Source organism: Archocentrus centrarchus, unplaced genomic scaffold, assembly GCF_007364275.1.
Source record: "Archocentrus centrarchus isolate MPI-CPG fArcCen1 unplaced genomic scaffold, fArcCen1 scaffold_63_ctg1, whole genome shotgun sequence".
NCBI lineage: Eukaryota > Metazoa > Chordata > Actinopteri > Cichliformes > Cichlidae > Archocentrus > Archocentrus centrarchus.
In genome coordinates this window covers 850,367-865,586 of record NW_022060280.1, presented here as the reverse complement: position 1 = coordinate 865,586, position 15,220 = coordinate 850,367, and the positions used below count along the sequence as shown (strand labels likewise).

General features: G+C 39.5%; 1 protein-coding gene across 3 annotated transcripts in view; it reads right to left on the bottom strand.

Annotated features, from left to right (window-relative positions):
• The window catches only part of mamdc2a (MAM domain containing 2a), a 47,906-nt gene that overhangs the window by 32,084 nt on the left and 602 nt on the right, over positions 1-15,220 (bottom strand). For 2 of the 3 annotated variants that reach the window (XM_030725594.1, XM_030725595.1), the window contains exons 2-3: positions 15,059-15,184; positions 1,879-2,129 (exon numbers count right to left, since the gene is read on the bottom strand). In XM_030725594.1, coding sequence (XP_030581454.1) covers positions 1,879-2,129; positions 15,059-15,184 — 377 coding nt within the window. Of the gene's footprint in view, positions 1-1,878; positions 2,130-15,058; positions 15,185-15,220 lie in introns of those variants that run through there. The other variant, XM_030725597.1, reaches the window with a different exon arrangement.

Sequence of the window (15,220 nt, the reverse complement as noted above, 5' to 3'; positions counted from 1 at the left end):
TACCACATAAATACTGTCGCAGTCTATGTAAACCCCTTCATAGCAACAATGTTCTCTGATGGCAGTGACCTCTTCGAGTAAGACAATGTGGCCTACAGTGATGGGAAGTAACCAAGTACAAATACTTTGTTACTGTACTTAAGTAGAATTGTGAGATATCTGTACTTGAGTATTTCTTTTGTCTAAAAAAAGCTTTACTTTTACTGCCTACATTTTCACACAAATATCTCTATATTCTACTCCTTGTATTTCAAAACAAGCCCGTTACTTTAGGCTTAACTTATTTGAGCAGAGTTATCTCGCATCACTGCATGTCTTCAAACATCAAACAGATTTGAGCTTAAATGCAGGGAACAGTAACACATAAAAGACAACCCCATTGGTATATGAATTACTTGAGCTTATCACATACAAAGGGATAAAAGAAGCAAAAACATATAATTGATACATCATTCATAGTGTTACAGGGTTCTAGCCAGACAAAAATTTCAGCATAGTGTGTTGTTTTTTTTGTTTTTTTTTTTTGTTTTGTTTTTTTTTGGGGGGGGGGGTTACAAATCTAATGCTAATTAGCTTGTTAATGTTAAATGCTAAATGCCACACCTGCTTGCCAGTTGCAGCAATGTAAGCAGATCAACAGATCAATAATTGCAATAATTCTTCTTGCAGAAAAGTTTCATTCATCATCATATCATGCATTCAACATGTCCCAGGGCACTGTTTCCTTCCACTAATGGGTTTGCAGATATTATGTAAAAAAACAAAACAAAAACATTATAATCACTTTTTAATGCAAGCCACTAACTACACCAACATCAGGAGGTGTCATGATTTTGCTGGAAACTGTAGTTTTTGTCATGGTTAGCTGTGTGGCTGGCAGGATAGGACCCCAGAATACAGACTCGTAGAGCAAAGACTGAACTTGAACATGGCATTATTAGATGAATAGCAAGAAATAAATGCAGCTGTACTTGAGCTGGTCAGGTGTCAGAATTAAACTATGAAACAACCACAAGCTTTGTAGTTGGAAACAAGGAGCCAGCTTTTCCTGACTGAAGAACCATCACTCTTGCCATCTCCGCTGCTTGCTTCAGCTGCACAGCCTTTGCACATTGCTACTGGTTAGCCCTTCTGTCTCGCTGCTAAACATGTCCAATTCGGCCGATGCACCAATGTCCATCCAGTCTAGCTGAGACATTGCTGTCCAGCTGTCTTTTGTCTCCTGCCCTGCCCCTTGTCTTTTTCTAAGTGGACCTGTTCATCCCTGCCCAGAATCCCAGCCTCACTGCTATGTCCTGTGATTGAGGTAATGCCTCCACCGAGTCTGGGCCCCATATTCTTTTTTTTTTTCTTTTGTCCTTGTCAAGTCATCTGTGAATGTACCCTTCTGATACCTTGTTTACATTTTGGATACATCTTCTGAATCCTTGTTTATGTTCCTGCATATTGTTATCTCGTGTTATCTCATCTTTTAGACTATGTACCTTTCACCTTCACTATTAGCTATTAAAGGTTTTCTTTTTTTTGGAGTTGCCTCCTACATTCTGCATTTTGGGTCCTTATCATCTCAACACTCCACACAACATTGTGTTGTGACATAAGGGTTAGATGAAGGAAAACTGCATTCATAGCTTTGTTATTATAAAGGGCAGAATGGTTTATTTTTTCCAGAAAACTAGAACCTTTTTTATACTAGTCAAATATTTTAAATTTTCTGCCTCTATAATGGATGGTTAGCCTGAATAGCCTGATTTCAATAGTAAAGAGGGTGAGTTAAAAGTACCTTTGCAATACATATTAAAAGCAAGGAGTGAGCCCTATGCCACTGAAGAAATATAACAGACACCCCTGTGACATGACCTGTGTATCTATTCCTACCTGGTAGGGGATGGTGGTGTTTGGCAGGTCCACACTAGCGATGAGCCAACTGTCAGAGGTTTTGTTGGCAGTCCAGAGACAGTAGTCAAAGTTATCACTGTGTGGTCTGAAGTGAAGCTGCAGGGAACCTTGTCCAGTGATCTGGTACACCAGCCTCACACAGCTCCAGTCCTGTTGGTCCAAAGATGGACTAACAAGAACTGCTTTTTCCTGGTCATCTAAGAAGGCTGAGTCCACTGTTATCAAATGCCCTGTGACAACAGCATAAAGTGGAATTACATCAAGGATTCTTTTTTTTTTTTTGCAGTGGTGCTGGATAGATTGATACATTCATTTGAATTCAATTCAGTTCAATTTCATTTATATAGCACCAAATCTCAACAATACTCATCTCAAGGCACTTTATATTGTAAAGACCCTACAATAATAGAGAGAAAATCCAGACAATTAGATGACACCCCCCCACACCCCCCCATACACACACCTCCCACACCCCACCCCCACCCCCATGAACAAGCACTTGGCAACAGTGGGAAGGAAAAACTCCCTTTTAACAGGAAAAAATCTCTGGCAGGAACAGGCTCAGGGAGGGGCAACCATCGGCCCTGACTGGTTGGGGGTGAGACAAGACAAAAGACACTGTGGCAGAGATCCAAAGATTAATAATAACTAATGATTAAATGCAGAGTGGCGAGGAAGAAGATACACTTAGTGCATCATGGACAGTCCCCAGCAGCCTAGGCCTATTACAGTGTAACCAACGTAGGGTTCAGGGTCACCTGATCCAGCCCTAACTGTAAGCTTTATCAAAAAGTAAAGTTTTAAGCCTGATCTTAAAAATAGAGAGGGTGTCTGTCTCCCAAATCAAACTGGGAGCTGGTTCCACAGAAAAGGGGCCTGAAAGCTAAAATCTCTGTCTCTCATTCAATTCAATTAATTTATTTAAAAGGGACAGCATAATTCCAATAGAACACAGAATTTATAACTACTGCTAATTTCCAACCCTTGTCCCTTGTTGTTCTACTTTTAAATACCCTAGGAATCACAAGTAAGCCTACAGTCCATGTGTAAAGTCCTCTATTGGGTGATATGGTTCTATGAGGTCTTTAAGATAAAATGGGGCCTCATTATTCAAGAAGGGAGAACGATTTTAAATTCAATTCTGGATTTAACAGGGAGAAAATGAAGAAACACCAAAATGAAAGAAATATTTTCTATTTCTCTAGTTCCTGTCAGTACTCTCGCTGTAGGATTTTTGGATTAGCTGACGGCTTTTGAGGGAGCTTTAAGGACAACCTGATAGTAATGAATTACAGTAGTCCAGTCTACAAGTAATAAATGTATGAACTAGCTTTTCAGCATCACTTTGGAACAATATGTTTCTAATTTTAGACTATTGCGCAAATGCAAGAAAGCAGTACACATCTGTTTAATATGCACTTTGAAGGACAAAAATGACTCCAAGATTTCTCACAGTGTTCCTGGAGGCCATGGTAATGCCATTCAGAGTAAGTATCTGGTTAGACACCATGATTCTAAGGTTTGTAGAATGAGTACAATAACCTGTTTTGCCTGAATTTAGAATCAGGAAACTAGAGGTCAGCCTGACCTTTAGGTATTTAACATCCCTGCAGTGTAACTAATTGGTTAATTAGTGTGGGCTCTAGTCAGAAAAAATTTTCAGCCCGGTACTTTTTTCAGGTGGGGGTGCTAATTAGTTTGCAAATGCCAATTAGCTTGCTAATGTTAAACACTAAATCTCACACTCGCTTGCTAATTGAGTGGTGGTAAACAGCTAGGCGTGGATTAGACTTTTGCCTTAGGTCTTTGCAGGGCCTACGCACGTAACCAGAAATCACCTCTGAAGCCTATTTCGCATTTCAATTACTATCTACTCAGCGCAACTTGACTCGACTCTGCGCAGTTTGAAGGTGTTTCAATTAGTACCAGGTAACAGGTACTTTTTTAGTACTCACTCAATCAGTGTTCCAAGTGAGCCGACGTGATCCGAAAACGTGACACGGAAGAATAGCATGCCACTGATTGGTCAGGGAGTGTCATCACTCGTTGAGTCATGAGAGCAACTCCTTTACCAGAATCAACCGTGCCATTTTTAAAACCCAACAGCAAAAAAAATGAAGACATGAAAAGCACTGGCTGAATGCCTAGACCAGGGGTCGGCAACCTGTAATCCGGAAAGAGCCATTTGAACCCGGTTTCCACGGAAAACAAAACAGTGAGTGCCGCAAATACTAGTGGAAGCTGGTAGCCCTACCGCGGGTGACGCATACATTGAGAAACGAAAATAAATAAATAGATAAATAAAATTATTTTATTTTAATATTTTAAGATCACAATAATGTTCCAATTTAAAACTACAACTACAACAAAAACCGAACTGACAAAAATAAAATGCACTTCAATTAGATACTTATAATTTACTTCCGCGAGCCACACAGAGCCGCAGATTAAGCCTGAATGAGCCGCATGCAGGTCCGGAGCTGCGGGTTGCCGACCGCTGGCCTAGACTGACAGTTTGCAGCGGTAGTTTTGCAACAAGAGAGCAATCTGAAACGTGCAAACAGCATACATATTAGACCCTAGACTGCCAGGCGATTGCTGCTGAAGCACCATTACCTGCCCCTAATAGCCGTGAACAGCTGGTTAACACGGCTGATCAAAGTAACTTTGAATTACCTAATTATGTGACCGTTTGTCCCATTGGAAAAATTCAATTTCTGAAAGCTGAGAAACTGCACTTTACAACCAATATAGGGTTATTATGGTAATTGTTGCCAGAAGTATGCGAACAGCGGCACTTTTGAAGTACATTGAGTCGACCATGACATGTTCTGTGGTATAGGGTAAGTCGTGCTAAGTCGAGTCAACCCGCACTGAGTAGATACTAATGGAAATCCGCCAATAATTACATTTCGCAAGAGGTGCATGTCAGGTTACGGCATATGTTACAGCGTAAGGTTCAGAGGGGATTTCCCAGTTATGTACGTAGAACCGACGCAGAACTCTAGTTCAGGCCTTATTAGATTGATAGCGCAATAATTCTTCTTGCATATAAACCACAAGACTTACACTCATGTAACTCTTCTGGTTCTTCAACATGTCCCAGAGCACTGTTTCCTTCCACTAATGGGTTTGCAGAAATCACATAAAAATCGTACACCACAAAAACATTGCAGTGCAGCGATCTAGGTAAGCGATCCCTAGGTAAGCAACACGCACACACTTGGTCATCTACATTTTGTGAGAGAAAACATGATTCATCAGACCAGGCCACCTTCTTCTATTGCTCGGTGGCCCTGTTATCAGGGTAGACTCCAAAGAATCCCCCCCTCCCACTGGCACCTCCATTCCGAGAATAGTGTTTTACTTAGTCTTGGTCTACCTGAAGACAGACCATCTCTTTGATCTTGGCCATATTCTAGATAAATATACATACAGTGGCTTGCAAAAGTATTCATACCCCTTGAACTTTTCCATATTTTCTCACATTACAACCACAAATATAACTATATTTCACTGGGATTTAATGTGAAAGACCAACACAAATTGGTAAGCAATTGTGAAGTAGAACGAAAATTATACATGATTCAAAACATTTTTTTACAAACAAGAAACTGAAAAGTGCGGTGTGCAAAAGTATTCAGCCCCCCTGAGTCAATACTTTGTGGAACCACCTTTTGCTGCAATTACAGCTGCAAGTCTTTTAGGGTGTGTCTCCACCAGCTTTGCACATCTAGTGACTGAATTTTTTGCCCATTCTTCTTTGCAAAACAGCTCAAGCTCAGTCAGATTAGATGGAGAGCGTTTGTGAACAGCAGTTTTCGGATCTTGCCACAAATTCTCGATTGGGTTTAGGTCTGGACTTTGACTGGGCCATTCTAACACGTGAATATGTTTTGTTTTAAACCATTCTGTTGTAGCCCTGGCTTTATGTTTAGGGTTGTTGTCCTGCTGGAAGGCGAACCTCCGCCCCAGTCTCGAGTCTTTTGCAGACTCTAACAGGTTTTCTTCCAAGATTGCCCTGTATTTGGCTCCATCCATCTTCCCATCAACTCTGACCAACTTCCCTGTCCCTGCTGAAGAGAAGCAGCCCCAGAACATGATGCTGCCACCACCATATTTGACAGTGGGGATGGTGTGTTCAGAGTGATGTGCATTGTTAATTCTCCGCCACACATAGCATTTTGCATTTTGGCCAAAAAGTTCAATTTTGGTCTCATCTGACCAAAGCACCTTGTTCCACATGTTTGCTGTGTCTCCAACATGGCTTCTGGCAAACTGCAAATGGGACTTTTTATGGTTTTCTTTTAACAATGGCTTTCTTCTTGCCACTCTTCCATAAAGACCACATTTGTGCAGTGCACGACTAATAGTTGTCCCGTGGACAGATTCCCCCATCTGAGCTGTGGATCTCTGCATTTCGTCTAGAGTCACCATGGGCCTCTTGGCTGCATATCTGATGAGTGCTCTCCTTGTGCCATACTCTTTCCATTTCTGGACAATGGATTGAACAGTGCTCTGTGAGATGTTCAAAGCTTGGGAAATCTTTTTATAGCCTAAGCCTGCTGTAAACTTCTCCACAACCTTATTCCTGACCTGTCTGGTGTGTTCTTTGGACTTCATGATGCTGTTTACTCCCCAATATTCTCTTAACAAACCTCAGAGGCTGTCATGGAGCAGCTGTATTTGTACTGAGATTAGATTACACACAGGTGGACTCTTTTAGTCATTTGCAGTCATCAGGCAACTTCTGAATGCAACTGGTTGCACTCAGAGAAAAGGGGGCTGAATACTTTTGCACACCGCACTTTTCAGTTTTTTATTTGTAAAAAATGTTTTGAATCATGTATAATTTTCTTTACACTTCACAATTGTATACCAATTTGTGTTGGTCTTCCACATTAAATTCCAGTGAAATATATTTATGTTTGTGGTTGTAATGAGACTTTATACATATATATTTTCCTACAACACACCACAAAACAGAAACCCTGTGGGGGACTTTACATCAGAGCAAAGACTCTTCTTTCTCACTCACACTGTCGTTTTAGTTTTTTTTTTTTTCAGAATACATAGGCAGTTAAGTGGATATAAACATGGTTTATGCAGAGATGGTTTAAACACCCTCAGTTTTAATACTGGAATGGGCAGGGGAGGGTATGGGGAATAGTATCTGCAAGCCCTTATTTGGTCAAATGAAGTTCATCCAGAATCCTAGTAGCAAGAGAAGTGTTTGACTGGTGAGCTAGGAAAGAACATTATGCACAGTGCAGACAGAGTAAGTAATGCCACTTTGATGGACATTTCAGGTTACTGGGTTAAACCAAGTTACCCCGTGGCAGAACCCAAGAGCTGTTTTAAACAGTATTTGTTTACAATTTGGAAAATAAAGTTTGTCAAATTAACAGTCAGTTGTTGTATTTGTAGCGGTGGAAATAGTGGCACCGTCACTGGATTATTTTAATGCTGAATAAATCTTTAAAGTCATAGGATTCAAAGACAAGTCTCTGCACTCCTGTCCCTGTTGTACAGCATCACATGCCTTTTATGATTTAAAAAATCATCATAACGAGGAGTACACATTTCTAAGAAAAAGGAAAAATAGTTTTTGTAGTCAACAAAATAAACTGAAATGTACAAAATGTGAACAAATAAAACATCTGTATGTTTCTGCCAGATGGTTATTCAGTGAAACACAGCAGTGCACATCTGGCTCATTTCAGCAGATAATATTACAGGTTCTGTGAACAGGCAGTCTGTGGAGTGGACAGGAGAAGAGGATGTAACACGCTGTCTTTTTACAACACAATGTGACAGTGTTAAGTAGTTCATTTCTCTGATCCGAGTCCTTCCTTTTACAGCACACAGTGGTGTTTTGTGTCACTCGATTAACTCAAAATCTCTAGATAACAACTTACAGTCGTCCCTCGCTGTATTGCGGTTCACTTATTGGGGCTTCACTGTATTGTAGATTTTTTTTAAGGAATATATCTAATTCTGTTTCACTGAGTTTTCACTGTATTGCAGGATTTAGCAGTATTTATTTAACACCCCATAACTATGTTCATCACTCGAATAAAGAGATAAGTTATGTCTACGCCTTTAGCAGAAGTAATGGCTAAGGGCGAAGATGCTGCACCACCTTCATTGCCATCAGTACTGCACAGCTACATAATTCATCATCTTCATCATTCAAGTTGTAATAAGAGAGTGGGAAAGGATTATAGGAGTAGGAGGAGGGTGGCTGTAGCTCAGTAGGTAGAGCAGGTCACCTACTGATCGGAAGGTCAGCAGTTCGAATCCTGGCTACTCCGGGCTACATGCCAATGTATCCTTGGGCAAGATACTTAACCCCAAGTTGCTCTCCGACCGTTCTGTCGGAGTATGAATGTGAGTGAATGTTAGTTAATTAAAAAGCACTTAGCTTCATAAAAATGGAAGTGCTTGTATGAATGGGAGTGCATGGGTGAATGTAAACAGGTTGTATAAGCGCTTTGAGTGCTCATACTGAGTAGAAAAGCGCTATATAAGAACTAGTCCATTTACCATTTACCATATGGGAAGGGTTTATAAAGCCTTAAAATATATATTAATAATAAAAATTAATGTATAATAAATACAACGCTGCTACTTCGCAGATTTTCATCTATCACGGGGGTGTCTGGAGCGTAATCCCCGCGATAGGTGAGGGATCACTGTATTTCATAGTGTAATCTTCAAATGCTGTTTTCCAAAACAAACTCTCTGAACCACCTATAAATTATATTCATAATATTCACTTAGTGTGTCTTTAAGGATGCAGTAGCTTAGGATAGTGTTGGGTTTTATTTTTTTTATTAGCTTAGCTCTCACTAACAGTCACTAACAGCATCAGCTTCTTCACCTGTCCCTCCCACACGTTCCTGCTCTTTCTTTCAAATGTTTAGTTACTTGTCTGCCTCCTTTAGTAATAACAGTACTTTTAATAAATTTAGCCTGTCTGTAGCCTTGAAGGTCAGGCTAATTGAATTGGAGACCCAACTCCACACCTGGAAAATCCTGTAGCTAGACATGCCCCTGTAGTGGTGCAGACCAAGGCAGCTTGGCTACCGATAGCATTCCCGCAAGCAGCCGAAATATCAGGCTGGCTGGGTGTCTGTGAGGAGGAAGCGTAATCCTAAACAGAAGCCCCCAGTACACCACCAACCCATTCAAATCTCTAATTGGTTTTTCCCATGAGTTGACACACCTGCCAAGGAAGAAACTCTAGTTATTGGTGACTTTGTTTTGAGAAATGTGAAGTTAGCGACACCAGCAACCATAGTTGATTGTCTTCCAGCGGCCAGAGCAGGCAACACATACATTTTGACTGACGAGGTGCCAGCGCTCGTGCCAGTGCTGGCGCTGGTTCTAATTAACCAGCGAACTGCTTAAGAATGGGGTTGCGTTTCCACTGCTCTTTGTAAGCTGATCCTTTACATATTTGTGTGGGTGGGTCCTCATCTGGAAACGGAAGCCAAAGGGCACAAACATGGGCGAGCACGCTCCCCTTTTGCAAACTCTATTTCTTGTGCTGAGAACATATTTTACGATTCAAGCAAAACTACTGCAGCATCTGTGTGCGGCACAAGGTATACACAGACAGATTACAAGCAAGACAACAAGTACACACTTTGTGTCCTTTTATCCGTTATGAACTGATACAAAGCAGCAAGATCTGTGGTTATTAGTAAAATTATTGTTCAGTGGTTTGATAAACTTTTGATGAACTTTTTACAGTTTTGGAAGAAGAAAGACTCATATATTTATGAGTCCTTCATTCAAAAATATTGATCATTATAAAGAAAAAAAAACTTACTTGTCACCTTCATGTAATTAAAAAACAATTAGAGTCTATTAATGAAAACTTTGGACACAATGACTTCTGATAACCTTAAAGAAGACAGCAAAGAACATTTAGGTCCAACTGTTAGAGCCACTTTTCCTGGCTTAGGAACACTAATACCCCTGATGTTTATTGATCTGTGCTGAATGATTATGCCAATGTAAATACAGGAAAGGAAAAATTCTATGTTGCAAATCACACCTCAATTCAAATTTATCTAATGTAAAAGCACATCATCCAAAAATATAGTGTATCTCTTTTAGAGAGATGTTGACTTTCAGTTGGCAGGAAAATTTAGCGACACACCCTCCATATGCCTCACTTTTTGAGTGAGAAAAAGGACAGGAGTCTGTGGCTTTATGCAGATTATAGCATTTTAAATTGGACTGAGATTGACAGCCAGTCCTACAAGTGCAGGAGTCCAAGAGTCTATTTTCCAGTAACTCAGTTTTTCTATCTAAAATGCCACAGAAAAAAGAGGTGCTTCTACTGCTCTTTTATTAACTGCCCAGAATATTGGGTCATGCAGTAATCAAAGGAGTTTATTATCAAAGTTTATTATTGTATAGACTGATAATAATATTAGTAGAAATTTTATATTAATTTGTCAACACAAAATGCCAGAAACTGACCAAAAGAAGCAGTCCAGAGAGACAGAAACCAGTATTTGTTATACAGTAGTAACATCCTGACAATTTCCATCTCCATCTCTGTCTTTTTGATTATCCTATTCCAGTAAAGCCTGTTGACATCATCTGTGATGTCTCATACTGGTTTTAACCACAGCCTCCCTTGAACTCTGTTTTGGGTGCAGCCCTCTTAGTGCAACCCACATTGCCATGGAAACTAAACAGTAAACACAATAGTCCCCTATTCTTTTTTATAAGCCTATTTATTGCCACAGTGGGTGTAGTCTAACACCATCTCCAAGGCAGACTTCGTGGTCTATTCCATCTCAGTTTGGTTTTGGTTAGGGGTTTAGTGAAAAAATGCTGGATTTATGCTAAAGCTTATGTTTGGTGTAGAGCTCTGTTTTCAGTGTTAGAGGGAATGCACAGCATACCAGCTGAGTAATGAAAGCTTAGGCTTCATTCAAAGATAAATGGCACACACACACACACACAAAATTTACAGTACCACCACTTATCTTAACAAGGGGAACATAAACTGTGGTGACAAGATTGTTGTAAACAGAGTTACCTCTGCAAACAGCAGAACAGCCAATGCAAAGCTGGACAAAATGGGGGGAATCAATTGAACCTAGTAGACAAATTAACCACATCTCAATGTAAAATTTAAAAATAAATGTAATCAACTTATCTTGTAACCAACTCAGGTAAAACTCAGCATTTGTGAGTGTCAGGGCAGGCCACTTTTATTGCTAATTTATGAACAAATAAATTATATACATCTCACTGTACTGTCCATCTGTTCCTCACCTATCTTTACAAAATATATTTGCTCACTTGGTGCTTTGATAAATATTGTACTGGTGTACTAGGTCACTTCATGTTGCAATGCACTGCGCTTTTCTGCTGCTAGCTTATCTCTTAGCTTGTTTATTAATGATATTTTAACTACATTTCTAAAGTAATTTAGTACTAGTACTAAATTTTGTTGCTGTAGGCAAAGCTTGGCATATTGAAAAGATTAATCCAATCAGTGGAAAACAGACCACAAGGTGGTACACAGTTCACAATTCAAACTAATTTCCACAACCCAGTGACACAACCATGGAAAAGCTGACTCTGGTAACTGGCAACTCCATAATGACAAACTCTGAGACACCAAGGACTGAGGTCAAACATAGCCTAGTGGTCAAAGCCAAATCATATTTCAAATTGATAGTTAAGGGTAAGAATAAATATGGAAGAATGTTTTTATAAAGGCAAGATTGTAGTTGTCGGAGGTACCTGAAGTCAGTGTTGAATTATGCAAATTTACAACGTCCACTCTAGTTTCTACTACACTTACGCATCACTTGACAAACAATGATGCATACTGCTACATTTCATTCTGTAACCACTGGCTTTCAAGCATCTAGCCAATGATGTATGCTACACAATTAGGAAAAAATTCTGGGGAAAACTCAACTGAACAGAAAACATGACATCCTTCACACTCTAGATAGGGAAGCTCTCATATTTAGTAATATGGCTGAATGTATTAAAGAGTCTAGTATAGGGTAAGGGTCATAGTTTTTTAATAATGACAGTTGTTTTAAATTTACCTCTGTACACCACTACAGTGGATTTTAAATCACCCAAAATGTGACCAAAGTGCAGACTTTCATCTTTAATTGAGAGGGTTTAACAAAAGTACTGCATTAGTTATTTGGGAAATACAGACATTTTAATACATAGTCCTCTGTTTTCAGAGCTCAAAAGGAAGTGGGCATCTGACTGACAGCCAGTTTCATAGCAAAGTGTGGCCCGTTCCTCTGTATTCCATGACAAATCAAGCAGAAAAAATGATCTGGATCTGGAGTTCTTTCCAAATGTTTACTTTGCAATTGGTATCTTTTCACTTCTCAACATGAGGTCTACATAGACGCAAATGAAGCCAGCCAGGTTGAAAACCCCCCCAAAATAATATATAAATATATAAATAAAATTTAATTGAATTGAATATTAAAAGAATTGCATTTTTTGCATTTGCATCTCTGAATGGCAAGTCCATGCGCTTGCAGTGCTAGCTTTGCCAACTTAAGACTTCCTTAAAATAAAAAATAAAAAAGAAGCTTCTATAACATGACAACATGTTATGTTGGTATCTTTTCATTGGAATTCTCCAATGAAAATCCAATTAAATTTTGTATCACAGGACATAGTCTGATAGCAGGCGGAGAAATTCAGCCTGGAACTTATACCTTTTAGTCAGTGTCCCTCTCCAGTCTAGCTAGTTCTTATATAGCGCTAGTTATTACTTTTAATATGTGGTTTGCAGATGTCTTTTTGAAAGGAAAGGAACAGCCAGCCAACCAATACAGGTGGCAAGTAGGAGACCAGCGAGAAGAAACTGATTCACAAAAGACTTTTCATGACTTTCAACAATGTTCCTTGAACAGTTATGCAAAAAGAAGTTAAGGGCCCATTAAAGCCATTGCTGTCACCCTCTATCTGTACTGTAGAAACATGTACAGAGAGAAATGGAGGCTACACTACTACAAGCCATACTGCTCATCACTGTCTTTGTCACCTGTTTAAGATCGTGTTCTGGCTCCTAGGCTGGGGTTGGCATATACTCAGCTACGCAATCACTCTAGATTCTTTGCTAGCTTTGTGTTAGCATGGTGTCTGTGCAGATGCTTGCAAAGTTGTGTTAGCAGCATAATGCAGTTGTTCCTGCAGTTTACACTTTACCATTGCACTTTTGTTCTTTTGTGCAATTAAAATAACTAATGTGATTACTAAATAATGTATTGCATGTTTTACTGAAAAAATATAATGTAAGTAACATGCTACTTTGGAATGTGTTACACTGAACACTGGTAGAAGGAGGCGGTGTATATATGGGGTGGCTGTAGCTCCGGAGGTAGATCTACTAATACACCTACTAATCAGAAGATTGGTGGTTTGATCCCTGGCTGACCCAGTTTCATGCCAAAGTATCCCTGGGCAAGATGCTGAACCCCAAAGGGCTCTCCATTGCAATCATCAGAGTACGAATATGTGTGAATATTAGATAGAATGCACTTAGCCATAGAAAGAAGTGCTTGTATGAATGTGTGTGAATGGGTAAGTAAGTAAGTAAAGTTTATTTATATAGCACTTTACAAGAACAAAGTTCACAAAGTGCTTTACAATACAGAGTAAAATGTATCACTAAAATTATATAAATAGTTAAAATTAAATAAAAGCTAGCCTGCACATGTGGGTGTTTGAAGCATGTTGTATAAAGTGCTTTGAATGCTCAAAGTAGAGTAGAAAGGTGCTATCTAAGAAACAGTCCATTTACCATATCCAAAATATGTGGTACAGTCAGTTTGTGGACAACTCTTGCTTGTGTTGCTGTCGCCCGCTTGCTAATTGTGGTAATAGCAAACAGTTCCAATAACAAACCGGTGAAATTCTCAGCCTGGCACAGCACCAGAAGATCACCCGCTGGCTAGAACACTGCATCCCTTGTAATGCAATGTAAAATTCAGTAAGAATATGTATACATGCTTTATATGTATAAATGGTGAGTTTAATAGACAATACAGGTAGTGGTATTCATATGATAGTGGATGTTTATAATTATCTAGTACACAGTAATGACCCGACAGAGAAGAAGAGTTGTATAGTGTGATCACAGTTGGTACAAATGATCTCCTGTACCGTTCCTTACTACAGCTGAGCTGAATGAGCCTGTTGCTAAACGTGCTCTGCTGTCTGACCAGTAGATTATGGAAGGGGTGTGAAGTGTTGTCCAGGATAGTCATAAGTTTGCTAAGTGTCCTCCTTTCTACCGTCACCTCAAAACTGCCCAGAGAGCAGCCCAGGACTGAGCCCTTCCTAATCAGTTTGTTGAGCTTGTTTGTGTCTCCACTTCTGATGCTACTACCTGTATCTCTTGTATGTGATAGTTTTGCACAGCTGAATGTTGATGGATGGAAATTGTGAAGTCAGTTCTCATTTCATTAAACTGCTGATTTTTAAGAGGTTACACAAAACAATGGGAGTTGTTATTAGTCATATGATTACTGGAGCTCTACCTAAAAATGAAAGTAATATTTTCAGAATCATAATTAATGGTTTTGGTAGTAAAAATGACTCACTGGCAGAGCTTGTTGCCCCACCCCCAACCCAGAAACACAACTATTGCCTTCACAAAGATAGAGGGCCCTTTTAAGGATGTAACTAGTTTTTAACCAGTTATCAGTTGGGCTGATTATTTTCTTTGTTCATTGATTAACAAGACTTGGGAGAACAACTTAATAACAACAAATATTACTTATTCTGATTTTCTAGGGTTTGAGTTATGGTTAGGGTCGGGGTCATCAGAGGGTTAAACATCAACAAACAATTTCCACTGCTAAAATATCCGTTAATTACATGATGTTTACTAATTCCAACTACTGCTGGCTTGTGGCTATTTCACCACTTTACTATCACTTACAATACCATTAAAAGCATCTAAAACTCACTTCACTGCCTTTCTTCTCAAACATTGTTTGAGGACACATAATGTTCTTTGGTTCTGCCAAAAAAAAAAAATCTCTTTTACAAAGGTTCATTTATCGCAGTAGACTGAGCGGCAGCAGGCAGCACTGTATGTATGTTTGTTTTGTCAGTAAGCAAGAATCCTGATTACCTTCTTCATTCATTCGCCACTTGGAATAAACTGGGTCTGATATGTAGCCACAGGTGCCCAGTTCAAAGTTGCAGGACCCGGGCAGCAACAGCTGCTGAGCCTGGAGAAATGCGCACAGCAGAAGCACTGCAAGAGAAGAGACCAGCATTTATGCACAAGTCA